We start from the raw sequence: 24,916 nt of genomic DNA, 5'->3' as shown, positions 1-24,916 counted from the left end.
GCCATCCCTACCGGCACCGATAGTCTTACGACTCGAAACAGGATCAAAAAGATCGAAAAAGTTAGTCAAAAAGTGACTAAGGAGTACTGCTTTTTCCGGATCTGCGCTTGCTGTCGCGGAAAAAAGAAGAACTGACGTCAGCGCGCGAGGGCGGCGTCTAAGTACTCTAGCGATGTCATCCCGGTGCCAACAACTCCGACGACGGACACGGAGCCGCAGAGGACGCCTACCGATGCGCAGGGGTACTGCTACGCAAAACTTTCCGGATCCAGTCTGACGTCTTGGTATATTCTAAGGTAAGGAATCTAACACTAACCTGTTTCTTTCAGATATTTACAATGCTAAAAGCTTAATCTCTCGCAAATGCGAGACCTATTGTATTTACACACAGAGCCACACACACAGAGCCACACACACACAGAGCCCCACACACACACACAGAGCCCCACACACACACACACACACAGAGCCACACGCAGAGCCACACACACACAGTGCCACACACACACACACACAGCCACACACACAGCCACACACACAGAGCCACACACACATACACACACAGAGCCACACACACACAGAGCCACACACACACATACAGAGCCACACACACACATACACCGAGCCACAGACCATGCGGCTCTTGGTGTGTCCTATCTGCGTTGGCAATGATCACCCCACTCTCGGTATTCTTCCCCCGGGTGTTGTTTACTTTGCAGCAAGATTGCGAAGAAAACTAGTTGAGCAAGAAAATCTCCAAAACATGTTTTTCCCCCTCTCTGAGCTTGATGGAATCAGTGTGGTGGGGGTTGTATTTTTCCACGCTATGCCAGGGTTTTTGGTAAGAATGTCCTTTGGGTCGCTTTTGGCGTTGCAGATGGGTGATTTTCGGGAGGGACAGGGGGGTATGTGGGGCTGTTTTCGGGGAGCGGGGGCTCTTTCTGTGGCTGCCATGCAGCACTTCCTCCTCCCGCAGCACTCATCTTTCTTTTCTCTCTCCCTGCTCGGAGGGAGGGAGCGAGAGAGTGAGAGAGAGAGTGCAGCTCTCGGCTCCAGCCAAAGCGCTAAATGTAAAACAAGTATCAGGAAGGGAGTTTAAGAAAGGAAGAGACGGGCCTAACGTGATAAAATGGATGACATGTTGTAGAAAGGATCTGGTAGAGGGAGAAAATGGTTCTGGGAGAGAGAAAGGAAGGAGAGATGGACAGGAGTTGATCAGATGAGAGCAATAAAACGGACAGTGGGAATATTTAGACCACAGCGACTTCAAGAGGAGGAAAAGGTGGAAGAAAGAAAGAGAGGCCTGAGGCAGGAAGGGGCGAGCAGAGGGTTAGCTTTCAGTGCACAGCTGATGCAGTGACACTCGGATTACAGCTATTATTACTACGTCACTTGGGGCTGGGGCAAATAATCCATGACTACATTGTGGCCCATAGCACTTTGGATACGAAACAGCAGGAAAGGTGGCGAAAGCGATGATGTGGGTGAAGAGAGACATTGAGTGGGTAGGAGAAATGGGAACCAAGAAGGGTGGGCGGTGGGATAAGAAATGGCGTGAAGAAGAGAACAAAAGAATCGTGCATCAGGTGGAAAGTGAGAGACTTAAAGATAATTTAAGTTGAGGGAGGCAGAAACACTGTGGGGGGAAACAAACGAGGCCGTGGGTATGCCACGCAGTAATCAGCTGTGGGAGAAGGGCACATGGATGAGACATGGGAGGAGAGAGTATTCAAACAGCGTAACATGGTCAGAGGAGAGAAGGGAATGCAGGCAAGCGAGATGGGAGAGGACTGGCCCATGGGAAGGGGCATGCAGGCAGTGGCGAGGGTGGCAGAGCTACAGGCAAGAGGGGAGGGGTGTACCCTTCATGGGTAGTGGTGACATAAGAGATGGGAGAGGGCTCTGCAGGAAGGGTATGCAGGAAAGAGTGGGAGGTTAAAGGGCATACACATAGGAGTGAGGACGAGGAGGTCGACTCATTAACAAGGGTACACACATACTGAGTGGTAGTTGGGGGAAGAGCCTCCAGACAAAGAGGGTCATGCAGGAGGGACAGGGTGAGGGGTCGGTTACCTTCTCCCCGGAGCCCTGCTGCTCTTGCGGCCGCACCTCATGCCGGCCGCTCTCCTCATCGAGGCTGCCTCCTCCTGGAGCCCGGGTGACAGTCACTCCCTCCTTGGCCAGCTCCGGTGCCCGCGATCCTCAGCCCCAGACTCCCACTCCCCTGCGCTCTGCTCCTCAGTGCCCGTCCATCGAGCATCCAAAAAATCCTCTGCCAGCTCCTGGCTCCGCTGCTCCTCCTGTCATCAGACCCCTCTGCTCCGCTGCCCCCAGTCCCGGCTCCACAGCACCGGCTGAGCTGAGATCCTTGGCACGCAGCTCCGTTCCGGTCCGCGGCCCCTCCTCGGCCCGCACCTCACGCCGGGCCGCTCTCTCCATCGATGCTACCTCCTCCTGGAGCCCGGGCGACAGTCACTCCCTCCTTGGCCAGCTCTGGTGTCCGATCCTCAGCCCCAGACTCCCGTTCCCCTAAGCTCTGCTCCTCTAGCAAATCACGCAAGAGTCTGTTAGCCAAAGATGTCACTCCGAAACAATGCATTCGAAAGGAGTAATATTAGAGTCCATCTTAAAGCAGTAATACTTTGTAAAACCCTGCACACTCCACGCAGGCGGCAAAATTACATATCACAAATTTTAAAAAAATGATTAAACTATCTTTGAGGCTATTTTACAAATATTCGGGTTTTAAAGAAGAAAACACTTTAATCATTGAATGTTTTATGTTGTTGCAATTTATTCTTGCCCGATGTCATTCTTGTAATTTGTCTTCCGGTCATGTTTTTCAAAGAGCCTAATGCACTATAGATGACGGACAACTGTAATTTGTCTCCCGGTCATGTTTTTCAAAGAGCCTAATCCACTATAGATGACGGACAACAAGCGCTCGCCATGACACAGCCTTTTGTCTCTAAGGCCCATCCTTTTCAGACTGGGCGCCCCTGACTTCCTGCTGTGGTAAAAGGTTCCTTATCTTCTTTATGGGGCCATCTGGACCCATAAAGAAGATAAGAAACCTTTTACTTCAGCAGTAAGTCAAGGAACCCAGTCTGAAAAGGACGGGGCTGGGGCTCAAAGAGAAAGAAGAACGTCACTAGGACCTCTTCTCCAATGGCTGGCCACCGTTTAAGATGCCAGCTAATGGAGAAGAGGGCTTAACCCTCGCTAGTGAAGTACACTCTAAAATATAAAATCTCCCGAGCTTGACTGCGCATGTGCGCAGTACGCCATGCGAGACCTAAAAATGGGTCTCGAGCTCCATTCTTGAAATCTATTGGATCCCATATTCACAATACTGGCTCGCTTATTATTTAGGAGCAATGCTGAACCCACTGGATTCCTTCTAACAAAATGTGAAATTCCGTATCAACTGCATGCAGGGGTTACCCAGTAATAAAATAAAGTAACTCCAACCACTCAACCTTGTCCTCTTGTTTACCCACCATTCAAAAGTACCTGAAGATGAATGAAATGCATAAGAAATGTATTCTTCTCTTGCCAAATCCTAATTCCCATCCAAATGAAAAATGGATGCATGCAGTCCTGGCTGCTGACTTTCAACCTCAAATTGCTGAATCTGCAAAGCCTTAGCATTCAGATTAGACAAACAACAATCTTAAAAATATGGCACAAGGAGCATTCTTCCAACTCAAATCTCTTCCCCACCTTCAATCCTTTTCTAGAATCCTTTGACCTAAAATTTGCAGTACAGCCTCTTGTTCTCTTCTCCCTGGACTAGAGCAATGATCTAAGAAGCACCCAACACCATCAAAGGCTATCCCCCATGCTGCAGAGGGGCAGGATTAATATACCGGTAATACAATAAGACTGGAGCAGTCCTTTCCTCCTGCATCTACAGAACTGACAGTAAAACAGGTGCTTAGTTTGAGCTGGCGGTTGCTGGTTGGGCCTACCAGGGCCTAATTTTAAGACCAGGCCCTTACTTTTCTTTATTAGACTTTGGGCTAGCAAGCAAAAGAAAAGTCCCAAAGGAAGAGACTTTGAGCCATAGCAAGAGAGAAAAAAATACCAAAGGAAGAAAGGAATAGTAAAAGAAAGACAGGAAAGACAGTGACAAAGGGAGAAAGCAAGAATGAAAAAGAACACACAAAAGTGAAAGAAAGGAGCAGGGAGGGTCAGATGGTGGAAGAAAGAGGTATGAGGTGGAAACAAGATAATGCAGCCTTGTTATCTGTCACACTGACATTTGTCAGTGCCAGCTGCGGGCTTTTGAGAAAATCTCTGGTCACCAGCACTACTCACTAATCAAGGCCCAAGTGGCCCTTTCCCCAACTGTATGCCAATGCTCACCTGAATGCCATAGCCTGGACCTGGTGAAAACATCTTGGTGCAGTTGAGCTCCTTGGAGAGATTGCGGGGCGAACTCCAGCTGACTCCATCGTCCACGCTAGCGATGATCATGGTACTGGCCACGCTGCAATGAATGTAGTGGGCGCACACCGTATACACTATGAAGATGTAGCCCGTCTCGTCGTCGACTACCACCACCCCAAGGCTCAGGCCATCCAGCGGCGTGCCATCATCCTCAATGAAGGTGGTCGGCTCCCAGGTCGCCCCTGTAGGTGGGTGGAATGGAAGACACGAGGTGAAGGAGTAATGTTTACAAAAAAGGACTTGCATGGGAGAAGAGGATCAAGAAAGAACAGGGAGGGAAAGAAAGGGGGTGAAGAATGAGAAAAAGGAAACCACAAACTATGGAGATGGAAAAAGTGAAGCAAAGAACAAAGATGCAAAAACCACAACACAAAAGGAAAAGTGAAAATAAAGCCATGAAATAACTGAGTGGGGTAATGTCAACTCAGCCTTTGATCATTCTGAGGCAGTTTAAGTGAATGGGTGCGAACAGAACCGATCTTTTAAAAACAATTATTTTTTATTGACGTTTTGACACATACTCCTGCCTACAACCATTGGCTAGCATAGAATTTCATTCTCATGCCAACTTAAGTATGGATGTAACAAACAAACGCCCAAACTCTCCAGCCCCCTATCCAGACCCCGCTCTTCAATAGTGAAAGTTCTCCTTTGATTGTTTACCGAAGAGAGCCTTGGTGTGCATGAATTGTTAACACACGAGTTTGCATTGCCAAGGGTGCTCATACGGCGGCTTCTGGTTGGAGCATCTAATGTATATCTCACCGGTCAGTGTCTCACCAAGATGGCAGCTGGAAGAGATTTTCAGAGGGCAAACTGGAGTCTTTGCATCCTCAAAAACTGCACTACTTCCTGCCACACCCAGATGAACAACCATGCACTAGCGTCAGGCTTCAGATCGAGAGAAACACACATTCTTTGGAGCAGGTGTGTCGAGTCGACCCTCATTTACTAAGGAGTCTTATGAAGTGTCACCAAGGCCACTTCAGAATGCAGAACAGACATGGGAAACTAGCGTGGCAGAGAAGGTTCTGGAAACAAAAGATTCAGGGAGCAGCCACATACTTTGGATTCTCCCCGTTAATGTTAGACTTTTTTTGTTTTATATAGCACGAAATCGACCCGAAAGTATCAGAGCGCATAAATGTCAAGATTTCAGATTGCTTACGTGTGACATTTTTATAATTTCAGTGTAAATATGAGTGACATTCAACAACTATGAGTGACACTTTCTTGTGTGCAAAAATCAACCAATGAAGATGAGGGAAACACATATATGAGAAATTACAGTCATTTCAGCAACGAGAAACTACGAAGATCTTAAAACTATTGCAAAGCACCAAAAATGGAAGGGCACTATTCAACATGAAACACAGACAGCAAAGCTGCCACGTTTTAAGAGTGCTAATGTGTGACATTTTCATGGTTTCAGAGTACTTATGAATGACATTCAACTACTAAGTGTATGACACTTAGAGGGACACTTTTTGCGAGCAAAATCAAGAAATTAAGTTCATGGAAACAGATAAACATAAGAAATGACACTCATTTGAGTAAGGACCACCCATGAAAAGAATGTGAAACTGCTGCAAAGTACATGATCCTGCTGACAAACGATTGTATACCTACAATCTACTCACATTCTACATAATTTTACACTTGTGATCACTACTGCTGCTTTCAGAACCACAGACAATTTGCATTGACGGTGTAAAATTGCCGGACCATGACTGGGGCAAAAAGTTCAAATGCTCTCAGCAGCAGTAGAACTTAAGTTGCAATGTGCACTATGAGTTTTTAAAAACAGCCTCACAATGACAGGTAACAAGTCGAGTAGTTCAATTCGGTAAGCTTTATTCGGTTGAAACAAGCAACCATAAAAGCACAGTACAAAAGTCACAATACATTGAATACAGTAAATAAAAAAAGTGACAACGATAAAAAAAAGCATATTTACATTGAAACATCATACATAATTCAATTAATTATAAAAGAGAAGCACCCCTCAATTCTCTTGGTAAAAACAGTCTACTCCTAGCAGCTTTTCGGTACTAAAACAGTTGCCTCCACTAGTAGTAACAAAATTAAAAACAAATAGGCTTCAGAAAGTGCAAAAGAGCAATGTGCATTGATGCTTACTTTAGTATAGGCCGTCCCCGGGTTTAGATTTATCATTGTTAGTAAACCACTAAGAGGTCAATTTAGCAAGTCAGTGCATCGTATCTATCCAGATAATAAGGCAAATCGGTTGTGAGTGGGAATATTGTAGCTACTGAATACAGGGCCTATGTTGGCCATATTGCGATTCTTTTCTACAATTGATCTTACAGGTTGCAGATATCTGGTTCTGGGGTAAAAGTCACAGAGTTCCCAAGTTACTATAGGCCCATCTCCCACTTGTGGTTGCCAACTTTGTAGAAAAGGGACGACTTGGGTATCCCTAAAGTTTATAATAACCAGATCTCCGGCTATCTTCTTCGGGAGGGATCCTACCCACCCCACCCTTCTGGCATTTAAAATTTTACCATCAATGTTCCGTGGAAGGGGTCTATTTTTAGTTAGCCAGAAGGATACCTTATTTACCAGTTGGGAAGGTCCTTCAATTTTACCATTAGGGAGTTCAGGGACGCCTGAGAGGATGCACACGAATGGTGCGGCCTCCGGCGGTAGGTCTATTTGGTTGGTTTTTCTTTGCGCAATACCATAGTTGGAAGGTATCCCCTCTATATGTATGGAATCTTTAGTCAGCCCTACACTGATGGCAGAGCTCTGGACTATCGGGGAGCTTAATGGTACATGGTGTATATTTGATGTTAATAATGTTTTTGGGACAGCTGAGTGAAATTGGGGAGTATTACTTTGTTCAGAAGTATCGGGGGTGTCAGTCGTGACTGCACACTCTACCTGCTTATAACCTGCCATTCTTTTTATAGTTATCGCATTTGCCTTAGTTGTTTCTTCTATACTTGCGACCTTTTCCCCTATTGCCTTGAGTCTTATTTCCAGCGGGGATAATAAGGATTTAATCAGAAATTCGATCTGCACCAGTAGGTCAGATGATGTAGTGGATAAACGGGTTTCCAGAATTGTACATGCCTCAGGTGTTTCTGGGGTGCTGCTAATGACCGAAGAGGGACTTAAATTTATTTTTTGTTTTTTTGATAGTCTTTCCCTTTGTTTAGTACCTTTGCGTTTCTTAGCAGCATTAGGGACCGGAAGGTTCGATTTCGGTTGGATGTTATCTCTAGCTGATAGTGAGGGGGGAGTACCCAGATGGCTTACATTTAATTGAGATGGTATACTAGGCTGGGGACTTCTGTTTCTTGTTACACATATAGGGGCACCGGTTTGCTCATTTCCCTCATCTACATTGGTATATATGGTTTTACAGATCTGATTTAATTCTTCCAGTAGTGTAAGATGTTGGATTTGGTCTGCTGCCACCAGAGGAGATTGAATACTAGAAGTGGTTTCTATTGAGAGGCTTTGTTCTGCTCTCTCTATTTCATGTTCAATTGCCGATGTTACCCTTGTTAAATAGTTGTCCAGTGTCCCCTTCCGTGGCCCCCCCTGATAGATAGTGTTTTTTAGAGCCCCTTTGTCGGTCATCTTTTATGTGAGTGGCAAAAGTAAGTATGATGACAAGAGTCACCTTATGCTGATCGGGCTAGAAGCTTAATAACCAGAGAATAGTCCTTTCGAGTGAGCCGAAGAGTGGATAAAGGCAGTCACTGTTGTAGATTAGATCATTTTACCTCCTTTTGCAACATACGACGACAGGCGAGAGTCAAATGGGGCGGCCCTGCCCAGCCTCTTCCGGCCACAGAGGGCCCGCCCTTTGCCCAGGCTTAGCCCGGCGTCACCCGCGCGCGTCCCGCGACGCGGAAGGAGCTCTGTCCTTTTCTGCGCCTTCCGGGCGCGTCAGTGGGCGGGAAGGGGCGTAGCAAGGCTGGCAAAGGTTTGTGGGGGTTGTAGTTCCCCCGCTCGGCGGCCGCGTGGAGTTCCGGTCGCGGAGGCGGGGGGACCAACAGATGCAAGCGCCGGCTGCGCTTTGGGCAGAAAAATCCCCAATTCCCCGGTGAGTTCTCTGTCAGAAGGTCGAGTAGTTCATTTTGCCTATGCCCTGGAGGGTCACAGGAATGACTTCCAGGGGGCCAGCAGGACTTGTATAAAAAAATGCCTAATCCTGTGTGGTGAAAGATGCGCTGTGCACTGACAGAGCCAGACAGGCTGTGCAGTCATGAGAACACTGAAAGGAGCTTACTCTGCCAACAATTACCGACTGCATAACAGTGGCATGATTTACAAAACAAAAGGGGAGAATATCTCACTTCACTTACTCTTGGCTGAAATTTAAAGCTGGCGAGTGCGGCAATTCAGAAAGGGCCGCTGTCACGAGTATGACTCGGATTCTCCCGTGGGCTGCAGAATGCCGGGCGGGCGGGCTGCATTCAGGGCGGCTCACCTCTGCACAGGCTGGATTGTGGTGTGCTACTCTGGTGGTGGGCTGTTGAGCTGGATTCCACTCCAACGAGCAGCACTGTGGTCAGTTCAGTCACTATCAAGTGGCCGACGCCGGTGACATGACATTCGGGTGGGTCCCGTCGCAGGATAAGATTAATTTAGATTTCTCGTGAGCAGCCTGTGCTGCTGCATTAGTAGCAGCCAACCAACTATGACCTACGCTCTGCACGCGCCGCGGACTGCAGGACGGCCTAAGGCCTAATTAACAAGTGTGGTTATCTGTGTCAAAACTGATACATTGTTACCATAGAAGCTAGAACAGCCTGAGCCAACCCCTAAGCCTGCCGGGAACACTGCGCCTTGCACTGCCATTCCAGATGTTAGCAATGGTGCATAAGCAGCGTTATGTCTTGACACCTCAGAAGGCGCTATAATGCGTGACTTTGCATTTCAAAGCGGTGTTGTGGACCACCTCACTGAAAGGCCCAAGTCTAACGCCTGATGTGTGGTACTTGGCAGGACTGAGAGCACTTTACACGAGCACCAGTTCCATTACAAACTGACACATTCATTTTGTTAGGCACAGGGAGATTAAGTGATTTGCCCAGAATCACAGGGTGTTGCGTGTCCCTGCCGAGAAGCGTACCCAGTTCCTCAGCTTCGAGGTCGGTCACTCTAGCCGTTAGGACATATCCTCTCCACTTACTTGAAAGCCCGCTAGATTCACCGCATCCCACAACGACTACCATACTCACACCAGTCCACTTCCTCACGTGCTCACCTTTATCCATGGAGCGGCGCATGGCAAGGAACTTGGGACCTTGGTCGTAGGCGCCATCTTTACGTGCCTCAGAGAAGGCCAGCAGGTGCCCGCGTGGGGTGTATGTAATCAGAGGGATCCGGTAAGTGTCCACATTCGCAATCTTCTTGCCAGAGATCCACAGCAGCTGTTCGCTCACGATCAGAGGATTCACCTGCTCCTGGAGGGATAAAAAAACATGAGTATGAAGACCTTCAAGAGCTGCTATGTTCACAGGCAGGCAGTGATCTTTATTTTTAATAATTTTATAAAGGGCACAATTCACCCAAAAAGTATTTTGGTGCGCAGTACCACACTCTGTAGGAATGGGTGCCTACATGTACAAAATTGGCAATCCAACTGATCGAGGAAAGGCAGGGATGGGGACAAAGGTTCATTTGCAATCAAATTATTATGGGAAAGGCCAGGTCTTCAGCACTTTCCTCAACTTTAGCAAAGATGATTCAGAGTGAATGATCAGAGGGAGCGAGATTCAGCCACAGAAGAAGCCCTTGTACCGACTGTAGATTGCCTTGCTTTGGAAATATGCAGAAGGAATAAATCCTTGGATAATAATACACTGTGGCATGGCTTCTATATAAACATTCCAAACACAATCACCCCCAGGAGATAGTAATGAGGGAAGGTTATCAAAAACATCATGACCTGCAAAACCTGAAAGATTAAACAGCAAAGCAAGTTTCCCGGGAGGGGGACCATCTATGGCCACTTTTTTTTTTTTAACACACTTTATTATCGACTGCAACAGGAGCAGGAGAAAGGTACAAAACAATGGTAAACATCACCAGTCTTTTTCACTTTTCTTCCCCAATCACATATCGGTCGAATGTAACAAATTACAATCCTTCTACCTGTACAGTATCACTTAACCATGGTCTATGTACATTGCATATCAGAGCTGCCCCCCAATCAGGTAGTGCTGTATCATGCAGTATAGAATCCAATAATGTGTATCCATGTCCATTTTCTAGTAAACAAAGCTACTCATTTAACTTAACACCACCAAAACCCCTCCCACCCTCTCCTGGTCATTTCTGCTCCTATCTGCACTCTCTGCAGGTAGAGTAGGGTAGAGTACAGGGTATAGAATACTAAAAAGGGAACGGTATATTCATTATACATCAGTGAGGCCAGAAAGCCTGAGGTGTAGCTAGAGACATGTGCCTCACTGGGATCCAACCATAAGGTCCAGGGAGAGGTCCATCTCTTCTAGGGCAATCAGCAAGGCCTCCCACTCCAGAGCTACAGGATGTTTATGTTCCTCCATACGAAGGGTCACTCCTTCCGCCCTACCCCACTGCAACAAGTCAGCCCGCCACACTGATATTGAGGGTGGTCTAGGGGACTTCCACTTCATGGTTATAGCCCTGATAGCCAAAATATATGACAGATCTGTAAATTTTAAGCCGACTTTCTGCTTCCCTGATCGGCGTTGTAGCCCTAATAAACAGGATAGGGCCTCCGTAGGGGCCGGCAAATGCGTTAGGGTAGTAAGAACTCGACAAATCTCACTCCAATAAACACGTAATCGTGGGCAAAACCATAACATGTTTTTAAAGTCCGCTTCATCGTCCCCACAACAAGGGCAGCAATGGGGGGAGTCCGGGAACATAAGATGTATCCTCTTAGGGGTAAGGTATGCTCTATGAAGGATCATTGTTTGAATAAATTTAAACCTGACATTACGGGACACCTTTTTGGGATGTTCCAGTATAGTCTGCCATGCTCTATCCGTAATTTCCGCATTCGTGTCATCTGCCCATCTAACTCTCAAGGCCTCAAGCGGGATCGCAGCATGTATCCGTATCCCATTATAGAGCCAATGGACCAAGTGCCCTCCCGGTCCCATGTAGTACAGTAGGTGCACTAATTCGTGTTGTGTGGGTGTAATTCGTTGTGGTGCCCAGGTGGTCCGAATGAAATGCGCTACCATAGCCTGTAAGAGGTATAAGCGAGCTGGAGCACCCGTGATCTGCAGGAATGTATCATGGTCTAGGAGCGTCTCATCCCAAAAGAAAGAACCAACAGTCTCTATCCCGCAATCCGTCCACTCCTGGAGTCTGGTTCGTGTGAGCCTGCCCTGAGTCGTAGGTATTCCCAACAACGGGATATTCACCGTATAAGGTGGAGTCACCAACGTATAGGCAAGGGCCTTCTTCCAGCAAGTCAGTGCACATCGCAACAGGGGAGGGCAGTCCGGGGGAATCCTAGCTTTAGGCAATAGTAGGGAGTGGAGCTCTCCTCGTCCAAACCTCTCAGGCGTAAACCCAATCTCGTGTAGGTTTAGGCCCGCAGTCCAGTAGGAGAGCCACTGGAGCTGGCTAGCATAGTAGTATCCTCGAAAATCCGGGGATCCTAGACCGCCTCCATCTAAGGCCACTTAATAGTTTTCGAATATGCAAATCCATTTGATCTAAGGTTTACCTTGTTTCTGTAGATAGAAACAGTGGAGGTTGCACAACATTCTGAGCTGTGGCCATGATAGTCAAACTAACACACCTTGAACAAAATAGGTACGTAAAGTCTCCAGCAGGCTACTCAACAATAAAGAATGTGAACGGAAATGTCCAACTCAAATACAAGCGATCAAGTAAATCAGGTAAAACATTCCAAAAGAATAACAGTATTGATAATACGTGAGAAAAAAATATTTGAAAGGAAAGAAAAAGAAATTGATAAAAGAAGGTAAATCAGTATGAGGCAAAACGCTGACCAGTCAACAGTAATGCTTGTTGTAAATGCACTGAAATAAAGAATCATTTGATTCGATAGTATAAGAAAATGCTGGCCGGTGGACGTACGATGTCAAAGTAAATGAAATAAGGAAGTTGAGGTAAACGTGTAAACGCAGTCGTAATTGAAGATGTAGACAATTTGAAGTATGAAGTTTAGGAAACAAAGCAATAGGAAGTAAGATGTCCGTCGTGTGTCTGATGTGTTCACGTTCCTGCCAGAATCCTTTGAGGCAGACTATGCGATCCGGATTTGAAGACCCTGTCATGAATGTGTAGAACGTGCCTGTCGTGTGGTATACCTACATATGTCGCGACAGGCACGTTTAGTGTTCAGCGCGTCCTCGTGATCAGTTGCTTTTCAAGAGTTGTTTATGTTCAAGTGCTACTCGTGCTCTGTGAGCGGTGAGCATGGATATACCTGACAGTTTGATGACTCACTGTTGGGATTCCTGCTGACTGGTCGCAGTGCACTGTGGGCTTCTTACTTTGAAATAAACTTACCTTAAATTTTGTTGTGATCTGATCACAGTATTCACAGCTATTTGTACTTTAAAGACATTGTTTCATTGTTGGTTAAAAATCCATACTATATTCTGGTATACTAATAATATGGCTTCTCCACAGCTAATTACTCAGCCACCGCCATTTCTGGTACGTCTAGGAAAACCTGCTATTAAAATTGTCACATTGGCTAAGGCTATTTGAAAATCATATAGTGGTCTTGGATGCTAGTGGCTACAGCCCTCAGAGGAAATTTGTGTTACTGTATGGCAGCTCAGGACTTTCAGCACAATACATTGTTTGACAATTTACCAGCAATTCAAGTACTTGCAGGTCGGTCTGGTGACACCCAGTGGACTGTATATATTGAGGCTGTTGTGCGTTTACCTACGCAGTTTTCAGAAGAGCCCAGCATTATGTTAGAACGCCACACTTTTTTCAAGCGATGATGAAGTAGTAGAATACATTTCTGCGCTCATGATTCTGGCTTCTACCTGTGAATTTGGCGCTAACTTTGACACGAGTATAAGGAATCAGTTTGTGTTCAGATGCTCGTCTCGCAAGATACAAGAAAGATTGTTGAGGTGTCGCAATCCTACACTTAGCGAGGTCATTGATTTAGCTAAAAGTATTGAAATGTCACTTATTTCTTCAAAAGTACTCTGCTTCTGTAGGTGCGCTGACTATTGAAGTAAATCATCAAGCAGAACCGGTTTTGTCTGGTGAACACCAAGTTTAAGAACTACAAGAGCACATAAAAGAAAGGTTTTAGTGTATGTTTTAGATGTGGTTCTAGGAACCACATCAGTAACTTTCATGGGTGCCCAGCTGTTGGAAAGCGTTGTCTATTTTACAAAACAATTTGCAGTTTTCTATTTGTTTGTAGAAGTAACAAAAACACAGTTAGAGTCAATAGTGTGGATACTGAAATAGACACTTGTACAGAGTCAATCAATAATGTAGTGCAGACCATTGTGTTCAATTCGATTCAAACATCTCCCATGTGCAAAGCAGTTATTGATGGTGTCGCATTAGAGGTCCTGGCAGATTCTGGGTCTCCCATCACATTCCTAAGAGATACCACGTTTCTGGAGTACTGGGGCAGGTTGTTGACACCCACTGATGTAAACCCCAACGCTTTCAGTGAGAAAGGCACTGAGATACACGGATTCTTCTCAGCCAAAGTCAGTTGTCTAGGTAGAGATACTTTCACAAAAATGTAAGTTGCTGTGAAAAGGAAAAACATTTTGGGATGGCAGGACCAGGCGAAAATGGGTCAATCATTGACACCTGGTGCTGATGTTCCAGTTGTTTTGGGACATCTGCCAGAGGATCGCAGGAATTGTGTTACTGATCTTGTTAAAGAGTTACTCAGCGAGTTCAGGGATCTTTTTCGTGAACAAGTAGGCAGCGTAAAAGATTTTGAACATTGTATAAGGCTAAAACCACAAGCTCATCCTGTTGTGCACAAAGTGAGGTCCCGTCCCATTAAGTGTAAGAGAATAGTTATAACACACTCAACAAAACCTTTGTGAGCAAGGTTTAATTGAACCTTGTGATTCATTGCTATAGGTTACGCCCATTGTGGTCGCACATAGGAGTTCAGGGGAAATTAGGTTATGCACGGACTTGAGGAGTTTAAACCCTAATATACTTATTGATTGTCATCCCCTCCCCAGAATACATGAGCTGTTAGCCATTTTAAGAGGGGAGAAGTGTTTTTTTAAATTTAAGGGCAGCATTCCATTAGGTTGCATTAGCTAAGGAATCGCAAGAATTAACCACATTTGTCACTCCATACGGCGCATACAAATACTTGAGATTGCCACTCGGCCTGGCGTCAGCTGCCAGTGTCTTCAAAGAAATTATGGACAACCTGTTTGGCAATCTCAAGGGGGTACAAGCCTATCAGGACGATGTCCTGATATATGCGAACACCACCGAGGAACACAATGACATTTTAAGAAACGGTACTTATTTTGTCACAAAAGAAGAAGACGATTAGAGAAAACACATGTAAGTTTGCCACACATGTATTGGAATATTTGGGACACACTATTTCCGGAACTGGTATCAGACTGAGTGTTCTCTCATCAGGGTCATAAGGAAGCGGAAGTGCCTTCTGACAGGGATGCTTTGGGCTCCTTTCTCTGTCTTGCTGAGTATTACTCTAGGTTCGTGCCTGGGTATGCGTCAGCGGTGGAGCATTCAAGAGTTCAGTTACTTTTTTTTAGAACCCATAGACCATCACCTAATCCAGTGTATGTAATCTATTTATTATTTACGTTGCTATACAATCACATAATTGTCTCTTGTTCTGTTTACCAAACCCAATAAAATTATTTGAAATAAAAGTTCTGTTACATAAAGGGCAAAGGTTTCTTTGGTCAGCTGACGTACAAAGTGCATTCAAACGAGGTTAAACTTCTTATAGAAAAGGCTCCTGCGTTGAGTGCTTTTCAAGAAAATAAGTTTTCCATCATTACTGTAGCACCAGCCAGAAGGGTTTAGGCGCTGTACTGAGTCAGAAGGTATCAGCGAAAGAACATACAGTGACCTTTGCATCTAGGTCGCTCAAACAGTATGAAAAACAGGACAGCGCTATTGAGCGTGAAGCGCTGTCCTGTGTTTGGGTCATTCATAAATTCAAAATGTATGTGTGCAGCTGCAAATTTGAATTGCATCCGGACCACAAACAGTTGGTTCGGATATTCACAACCGGCTCAAGCAATAACCTGTCCGCATGTCTTACAGGGCTTGTGTCTAGGTTCCAGGAGTTTGTATTTGAGACAAAGCATGTCCCAGGCAGCAGGAACTTTCGTGCGGATTGTCTATCACGCATGCCAATTGAGGACTCACATAAAGAGTGTGGTATTCAAGGGTGACCTGAGAAGAGACATTTTGGTTGGTGAAATTAAATGTTTTGGGCAAGTAGTAGATGATCTCTCAGTGGCTAATGGTCTACTACTAAGAGGAGATTTGTATGTACCTCCTACCAAGTTAGGTGAAACTAGTATCACATGTGCACATCAGGGTCACCTTGGTGCTGCCAAAACCACAATGTGTATCAAACCACATTACTGGTAGCCGGGAATTAAAGGGCAGGTCAAGTTACTGGTTGACAAGTGTCCAGAGTGCTTATTATCCAACAAACACTGGAGGTTGCACAAGAGCTGCATGGGAGAAAGTGGGACTTGACTTTTCTGGACCCTACGTTTTGTTGCCAGACTACATGAAGTACTTGATTCTGGAAGTAGATTACTATTCTAAATGGATGTATTATTCCTTTACCAAATCACCTGACACAGAGGCAGTGATAAAAAATTTGGAACAGGTGTTTAGCTTAGAAGATGCTCCCAGAAGTGCAGTCACCGATACTGGTACTCACTTTACCTCAGAAAGTATGCCCAACATTTTCATTAAGTATATGATCAATCATTTACAAGTAGCCTTGTTCTCCTTCTTCTAATGGTCTAGGGAAAAGAGGTAACACAGTTATTAAAGAAGGAGCACAAATGGCCATTGCTGCTAATTTGGATGTTAAGTCATTTCTGAATCAGAAAGTGTGGTGTTACAATACCGCACCACATTGCACTACAGGAGTGACACCATTTTCATTGCTGAGAGGCAGGAGAGCTCACACCACACTGTTTCCCACCTGGCTGGAGAAACAGGTGGAGACAGAAGAGTTCAGTGGGGTTGCATGTAAAGAAAGACTTCAGTCCAAAGTCATAGTTAACCAGGACAAAATGATAAACAATTTTGACAATAAACACTATATATCATGTTCAGATATAAATAAAGGCGAATGGGTTCTAATTAAGAGCCCAGTCAAAGCAAGGAAGGGGGAATCCATTTACTCTGCCCCTGTCAAAGTGGTACAAGTTAGCATTACTGGAAGGCAGAGGTTGGTGGAACAAACGCCAACTAGTGAAGCTGTCCGCTCAACAGGACAGTATCATTTTGAGTAAGTGCAGGCCTGTATTACAATCAGATTGGGCATCTTGGGTACAATCTACCTCCGTAGACACGGAGGCAGGTGGATGTTCCACAACCGACACTGAAAAGTCGGTGTGCTCATAAAGTTCAGCCATGGCTGAACAGGCTCACTGTAGATCTGGGTCTGCATGGGAGATCCAAGTATTTTCCAGGTTCAGGGATTTTATAATGAATTGACTGCACTCTCTTCCCTGTATTGTCTTTGAGGTGAATCATAGGAGTTTTCTTGCTGTTTAAAGGGGGTGGGGGGTGATGTAATGAATGTGTATATCGTGCCTGTCACGTGGTGTACCTACATATGTAGCGACAGTCACGTGCTTTGTGTTGAGTGCATCCTCGCGCTCTCTTGCTTTTCAAGAGTTGTGTATGTTCAAGTCCCTACTCGTGCTCTGCGAGCTATGAGCATGAATATTCCAGACAGCTTGACCATTCACTGTTGGGATTCCTGCTGACTGGTCGCAGTGCGCTGTGGGCTTCTTACTTTGAAATAAACTTACCTTAAACTTCATCCTGTGGTCCGCCTCTCACTACAAACCTGCGTCAGAGTAATGCGCATTAGAGCTGCTCATGGGAGGAGTACTTCAGGACTCGCCGACTGAAGTGAGCACCCCCATAACAGGCAGGGTCGTGCTCCCACAGCCGTACGCACCTCAAAGCTGGATCACGAGCTCCCACAGCCGAATGGGCCACAAGGGCTGGAGCGAGAACGCCATGAGACAGCAGCCAGAGCTCTGCAGCGCAGAGTACAACACAGTGAGCGGCGCAAGCAGAGCGCTTAAAAGATGCAGGATGTAGAGAGCCCAGCAGTCACACTTAGACAGCAAAGGTTCGAATAACAATACCCGACAGGGAACCGAGTAAAATAAAATTAGTTACACACCTCCGTGTGACAAGTAGAAACTGCAACGATTCCACAGCAGTGGTAGAAGGTCCAGAAGCAACTGACCAGTCCTTTGCTACAGAGATTTTACAAAGAATGTGGAAAATACCAAACATATGAATATTCTACTACTTAAAGGGGCAGAAGAGAATGCCAGTAATGAACATGCAAATAAACATACCACATAGAGCCTGGTTTTACCAAATGGAATGATACGTTCGAGTACAAAGCCTCCTGTCATGCAGAGCTTTGTGGACCAGGCAAGGGGGTTTAAAATGTACCCTCTCTCTAACAACGAGTCACTCTAAGGATGTAAAAGCCACTAAGAAATTATCAGTTCTAAATCCCAGTGCCAATCTTGCAGCAGAATTATGGATTAGTTTAAAAACTGCGGCAGTCATAGTTAGACAGTACCACCATTTTATGGAAATAGTTTCGCAAGCTGCTGTGGTCACTGGCAATCACTGGCATTATTTTATGGAAACAGTTTGCAAAATCTCTGTGTTCACACCCATTCAGTGCCACCATTTTATGCTAAAACTAAGTTACAAATACTACTGTGTTCATAGGCAGGCAATGGCTCCATTTTATGTGACCAGTTTCCAAAGCGTCTCTGCTCACGGCAAGGCAATGCTGCCCTTTTCTGCAAACGCTCTCAATACCTAAGCCAGTGGTTCTCAATTCTTTGTGATGGGGCTGGGGTTCAGTGCTGTGACTGAAAGCACAGAGTGTATTTTAAAAATTCACGTGTCCCTTAGGGTACCATGCAGTGATATGGCAAACTATGGTTAACGTTCTCATTATCAGGGTTCTGCTAATAACAGCTATGATTATCAAAGGGCCCATATTATATCAGGGTTTAGATTCTAGTAAAGCTCTCATTTTGCCACTTATCTACACAGCTAATACCAGGGGCTGACTGATGACAGGGAGGAGGAGTCAATAGGGGAACCGCTGGCAGGAGTAGGCTAGGCTACATACCCCTGAGCAACTCATGGACTCATGGAGTTAGGCAACAGACACAGTACACCGCCACCCTTACTTACCGTGGGATCCTAAAGAGCTGTCTCAGTCAAATGTGAAACCTAAACTGGAGCAAAAGTGTATTGCAAACTAGTAATCTGAAAGAAAGTGACACACCTGAGGGTGTGGGGGTGGGGGGGAACAGTTGCGGGAAGGGAATTTAAGGTCAAGACGGAGAGCACGTATAGCAGATCTAGAATCGAACACTGAACGACCTATGGCCATGGGGCTGCTTGGAGAGGGCTGGGAATTTATGATCAATGTAGTGACCACTATTCCTTTTGTTTGCTACTGAATTATCATGATAATTATGCAGTACTGTTGACGTCTGGAATCTTCTGTAAAACCCAATAAAGTTGGTTTTAAAAAATAAAAAACCAGGGGCTGACAGTAGAGGTGAAGCTGAAAATGCCAGGTATGTGTGCTCTGTAAATCTATGTACACTCACTAAACCGTTTAATGGTATTCACAAACTCCTCCCAAAACTCTTCCCATTTTGAAAAAGTTGGCAATTCACTGCTGATGAAGAAAAAAAATGTTTGGTGGTGCCCCTGCCTCTTCCAGCAAACACAAGGAGATGGACGGAGCACTAAAACTTTTCAGACACTCACCCCCAGTCACAGATCTGGGTTGAATCCATCATCGTTCTTTTGCTCACGTCGCCACCCCAGTTCAGACCCAGCCATATGCAAATCAGTCTTGATCCTGTGCCTCATGGGAACAGTCCAGACCGAACTGTTAAGCCTTCTTTGGACCGGAAACAAGCATCCTAGAACCGGTTTCGGGGTAACACCCCTCATCAGCCAGGCCAGTGTATGTACATGTACACACACGTGTTCGTTCTCGTTCGCTCTCTCTCACTCCCTTTCTCACTCTCACACTCACACTTTCAGGGTCCATACTCATACCTTGACACAAACCAGGGAATCACATTTGCAGAGAGTAATATGCTAAGTATTACCTTTGGTGGAACTCCCAGTGTTTTTTGGAAGGTGTTTTATGCAAAGATCAAGCCAGGAGAAGCTGTTATGGTCTCGAGTGCAGTTAATCATTGCTCTGTGGTTGGCTGTAATTGTGTACAAGAAATGTTAATTGTTATATGAATTACACCAATATGTCTGTGCCATGAGTCACAGAGTGAACCAGGCAGTGGAACATCCCAGGCTTATGACTTATTGAGGGTTGGTTATGGCAGCTTTGCTCATCAAATGTTTCCGTCTTGTGACCTCGCTGAGAGAAGCTGTCTGGAGTTTTTATTTGTTTCCCCTTATGCTTTTAACTGTCTGTGATCCTGAGTGCTAATTTCAGTGTCACGATTATCTGTTATGAGATCCTCTCACCAATCACCGCATCCCACTTCTCCACATCAGGGAGGTAGGTTTCTGTCAGCAGGACGGACCAATGACTAACAACACACTACCCTCTTCCACCGCCCGTTGATCTCAATCTCTCCTCTCCATGGGCAATGCACACCAAACAGGACGCTCTGCGAGCCCTTCAGAAACCCTACTGCAGCAGGTAGATTTTGAGTTCCAGTCTCCCATGTATAAAGGCACCCTTAAAGGCTCCTGCCTATACATTTCCGCATGTCGTCCGCATAGAGGTTCCCGCCAGTACAGGCACCCGCAGAGAGGCTCCCGCTTGTACAGGCACCCGCAGAAAGGCTCCCGCCTGTAAAGGCACCTGCAGCGAGGCTTCCGCCTGTACAGGCACCTGCAGAGAGGCTTCCGCCTATAAGGGAACTTTTATGGAAACAGGATCACTATTCTCAAAATATCCTAATCACTAGCAAAAGGGTCCTATTTGGGTCTTAACTGGTCCCGGGTTTCTTGTGGACAGTGAACTTTGTTTAGGCAGTAGGTTTTAAAGAATGGACATTTTGATTTGTAGGTGTGTCCCCTTCAGCATGGGTGGCACCTTTCACTTTTCAGCATCTTTGGGTACCACAAGCAGTGATATTAAATTAAAGCTTGGATATCAATATTCACTCCCTGTAGCCTGCCAATCATCCACCCTGAACTTTTTCTAAGAGACCCGAACGCTTTCACAAAAGACTCAGGTCAACGCTTAACACCTTACCTGTAAGATATTTTTGTCCGCAGGGTTCAATGTTAACTAAAATTCTGGTGCCCAAGAAAACGTTTGGCCTAATAACTCAGCCCAGAAGGCGCTTTGGCCTCTTGCTTTTCAATGTGTATTTTTCAGCGCACTGTTTTAGTTACCCGTTTTTAAAGTTCTATTGTTTTAAAAAGCACTGACAGGGCCAGATATTACTGAGACTAAGCCACTCACACCCAGTATGACACAGTAAACAAGACTTACCGTCTCCTGGAGTAAACCCAGACTACTCGACATGCTGCTATGAGAGAGCCGCGCTCCAAGATGGAGTAGCTTGGTCATCTACCTGGAGTGCACCAGTATTGTGGCTTGAGACACTAGGAATGAATAGATCACACCGCACACACAGAATAGCGCCTACTAACGAGTGACTACCTCAAGATCCCAAGAGGAGGCAACACATTATACTTAAGGCATTGCCACTCCATTCATCGTCGCCTATGAAGAGACCACATGCATTCAGCATGCAGACCCAACACGCTTCCTCCATAAAAAGGGAGCAAAAGAGGCATAGTGCAACACAATAAGCATTTGGACCTCTCAGGTTCCAGGAGTTTCTGTTGTGATCCAGAATGGAACGGGAGCCGATGCGCTCTGGATTTAGAAATTGAACTTCCACACTCATTTAATTAGAACAACCACTCTAGGTTCCTCAAATTGGATTAGTGGATTTACAATAAGGTAGCCCATATAATCTACATTCTGTAACTGTCCACATTTTTGCTTCTAAAGAACACTTATGCAGAGTTGTTGCATTTGTTCAAGAATAGTGGACACTGGAAAAAGAGGAAATAAAGGCGGAAACATCCTGAGATTCTGCAGTGGTAGCAGCACAGCGGTTATCTAGGGCGAGCAGACACAGTTCCTGCAAACCGTCTTGCATCACATACCTCCCTATTTCTAGCAGCAGCAGCTTTCAGAGTGATGTTTAAGGATGTGGTCTCGAGCCTAGATATATAAGAAACGTGACTTATACCCCCTCCCAACACGGATAAAAAATCCTTCAAACTGTAAGTGAAAACATTTCTACATAGCTGCCAAGACGCCCATGTCTAGACGGGACTCCAATAGCCTGTCCTGGCTTTTTCGCTAAAATTACTGTGCAATATGGAATTTGTGAGACTCACTAGAAACGTGATACAACAGGGGCCAAAGATACAAAACTGGCTAAAATGCTACTATAGATGAAGGTGTAACTCACGGCATGGCAAACTCGCAGCCAAGTTTAAACTTGGGGAACCAATGAGATGGAGGCGCATTCTGCCAAAGTGAATGTTTACACTGTATAGACCCAAATGTTTCCATGATGGATCTCACTCCAACTTCCAGGGACTAGCTGTCTTCCAATTCTCATTGTCGGCACTCGCGTGCTCAGAGGGGATTCACTCCTTGCCGGCTCTCGCGTGCTCCCCGAGGGGATTCATTCGTTGCCAGCACTCGTGTGCTCCCCAAGGGGATTCATTCGTTGCCAGCACTCGTGTGCTCCCCAAGGGGATTCATTCGTTGCCAGCGCTCGCGTGCTCCCCGAGGGGATTCACTCATTGCCAGCGCTCGCGTGCTCCCCGAGGGGATTCACTCATTGCCAGCGCTCGCGTGCTCCCCGAGGGGATTCACTCATTGCCAGCGCTCGCGTGCTCCCCGAGGGGATTCACTCATTGCCAGCACTCGCGTGCTCTCCGAGGGGATTCACTCATTGCCAGCACTCGCGTGCTCCCCGAGGGGATTCACTCATTGCCAGCACTCGCGTGCTCCCCGAGGGGATTCACTCATTGCCAGCACTCGCGTGCTCCCCAAGGGGATTCACTCATTGCCAGCACTCGCGTGCTCCCCAAGGGGATTCACTCATTGCCAGCACTCGCGTGCTCCCCAAGGGGATTCACTCATTGCCAGCACTCGCGTGCTCCCCAAGGGGATTCACTCATTGCCAGCACTCGCGTGCTCCAAGAGGGGATTCACTCATTGCCAGCATTCGCGTCCTCCGAGGGGATTCCCTCTTTGCCGGCACTCACGTCCTCCGAGGCAATCCACTCATTACTGGCACTCGCGTCCTCTGAGGCGATCCACTCATTTATTTATTTATTTATTTAATTGCTTGTATCGCGCCAGAATCGACCCATGAGGTATCTCCGCGCTTTGCTCGCATATGTGCTGAAATATGTTGTCTCAGAGGAGTACCACAGGATGGATTATGCTTCCTGAAACAGAAGAGTTTTTAAAGCTTTCCTAAAACACAAATGGTTGTCATTGTGTCTTAGGTCAGATAGAAGCTTGTTCCACATGGTAGGGCCTATAAATGATAGGGCACGTCCACCTTGTCTGACTTTTTTTATAGTGGGGATTTCCAGTAGACACTGGTTGCTGGAACGTAAAAGGCGTTCAGGTTTGTATATCTGAAATTTTTGTGGCAAATATCTAGGGCCTTGCCCATAAAGGCATTTGTGCACTGAGCAGCAGATTTTAAATCTAACACGTTGTCGTATGGGCAACCAGTGAAGGTATCTTAACAGGGGTTTGGACGGGGTTCTTGCAGGAGCATTTAGAATTAGTCTGGCCGCCGTATTTTGGACTACCTGCAAACGATTAAGCGCCTCCTCATTTGCTGATATGAGGAGGCCGTTGCAGTAGCCTAAGCGGCTTATCACCAGGGCCTGTACAAGAGTCTTCCTGTGGATGTCAGGCAGCAGAGGGAAGACTCGCCTTAACTGGCCAATTGTTCTAAAACAAGCTCCTGTGACATAATTAGCATGCTCCTTTAAGCTCAAATTTTGATCAAGTTTCACCCCCAAGTTCTTAACAGTAGGCTTTGGGCATGGGACAGGGCCAAGATCTAAAGGCCACCAATCGGGAGACCAGAGCATGCTAGCTTTCCCAAAAAGCATTACCTCCGTCTTCCCGACATTACACTTGAGGCAGTTGGTAGCCATCCAGTTGGATACTGCTCTCATGCCCTCGGCAAAATTGTTCTTCACATCAGGCGTAAGAGAGTTGAAAGGGAAAAGCAGCTGGGTGTCATCAGCGTATGACACTGGAGTGAACCCAAACCTTCTCACAATCTCTGCAAGGGGGGCCACATACACATTAAATAATGTGGGGCTTAGGCATGAGCCCTGTGGCACCCCCTTGGTGAGTACCCTCGAGATGGAACGATAGGGTCCCACGCTGACAGATTGTGAGCGGCCGGAGAGAAAACTCTCCAACCAGGACAGTGCCAATCCTCCAATACCCACTCTCTGCAATCGGCCGAGAAGAATCTCATGACACACAGTATCAAAAGCGGCCGACAGGTCTAACAGCACCAGAATCATCGATCCTCCTCTATCCTGTGACATCTTGATGTGATCTGTCACGGAGAGGAGTGCCGACTCTGTGCTGTAGTTGGGCCTGAACCCAGATTGTGATGGGTCCAGGCCCCCTGTCGCCTCTATGAACCTGGAAACATGGATGTTTACATGCTTCTCGGCCAATTTACTTAAAAAAGGTAAGAGAGATGGGGCGGAGGTTGGAAAGTTCTGTCCATGGCAAGGCCGTGTTCTTCCGTATTGGGTTCACAACTGCCTCCTTCCACTGCCGAGGGAGCTGACCTTCTTTAAAGGAGAGGTTTAGAATCTTTTGAATTGTGGGGCAGAGTATTTTGTTCAAGGTGATAGTTAGCTTAGCTGGTATCAAATCAAGAGGGGATCCTGTTTTCATGTTGTTTATTAGTGTCTGAATATCACTGTAACTAACCTCAGGGAAGGTGTGCAAGGTGCCGGCACTCGCGTGCTCCGAGGCGATCCACTCATTGCCGGCACTCGCGTGCTCCGAGGGGATCCACTCATTGCCGGCACTCGCCTGCTCCGAGGGGATCCACTCATTGCCGGCACTCGCCTGCTCCGAGGGGATCCACTCATTGCCGGCACTCGCCTGCTCCGAGGGGATCCACTC

At 46.3% G+C, this 24,916-nt stretch overlaps 1 protein-coding gene across 1 annotated transcript in view; it reads right to left on the bottom strand.

Moving 5' to 3' along the window:
* The window catches only part of NEU1 (neuraminidase 1), a 118,870-nt gene that overhangs the window by 55,760 nt on the left and 38,194 nt on the right, over window positions 1-24,916 (bottom strand). Inside the window, exons 2-3 of the mRNA XM_078645894.1 lie at window positions 9,698-9,896; window positions 4,369-4,634 (exon numbers count right to left, since the gene is read on the bottom strand). Coding sequence (XP_078502020.1) covers window positions 4,369-4,634; window positions 9,698-9,896 — 465 coding nt within the window. The remainder of the gene's footprint in view (window positions 1-4,368; window positions 4,635-9,697; window positions 9,897-24,916) is intronic.

The sequence above is a fragment of the Lissotriton helveticus genome, chromosome 5_1 (assembly GCF_964261635.1).
Source record: "Lissotriton helveticus chromosome 5_1, aLisHel1.1, whole genome shotgun sequence".
NCBI classification, from domain to species: domain Eukaryota; kingdom Metazoa; phylum Chordata; class Amphibia; order Caudata; family Salamandridae; genus Lissotriton; species Lissotriton helveticus.
The sequence above is the reverse complement of the archived record's forward strand: the minus strand, read 5'-3'. Positions and strand labels throughout refer to the sequence as shown.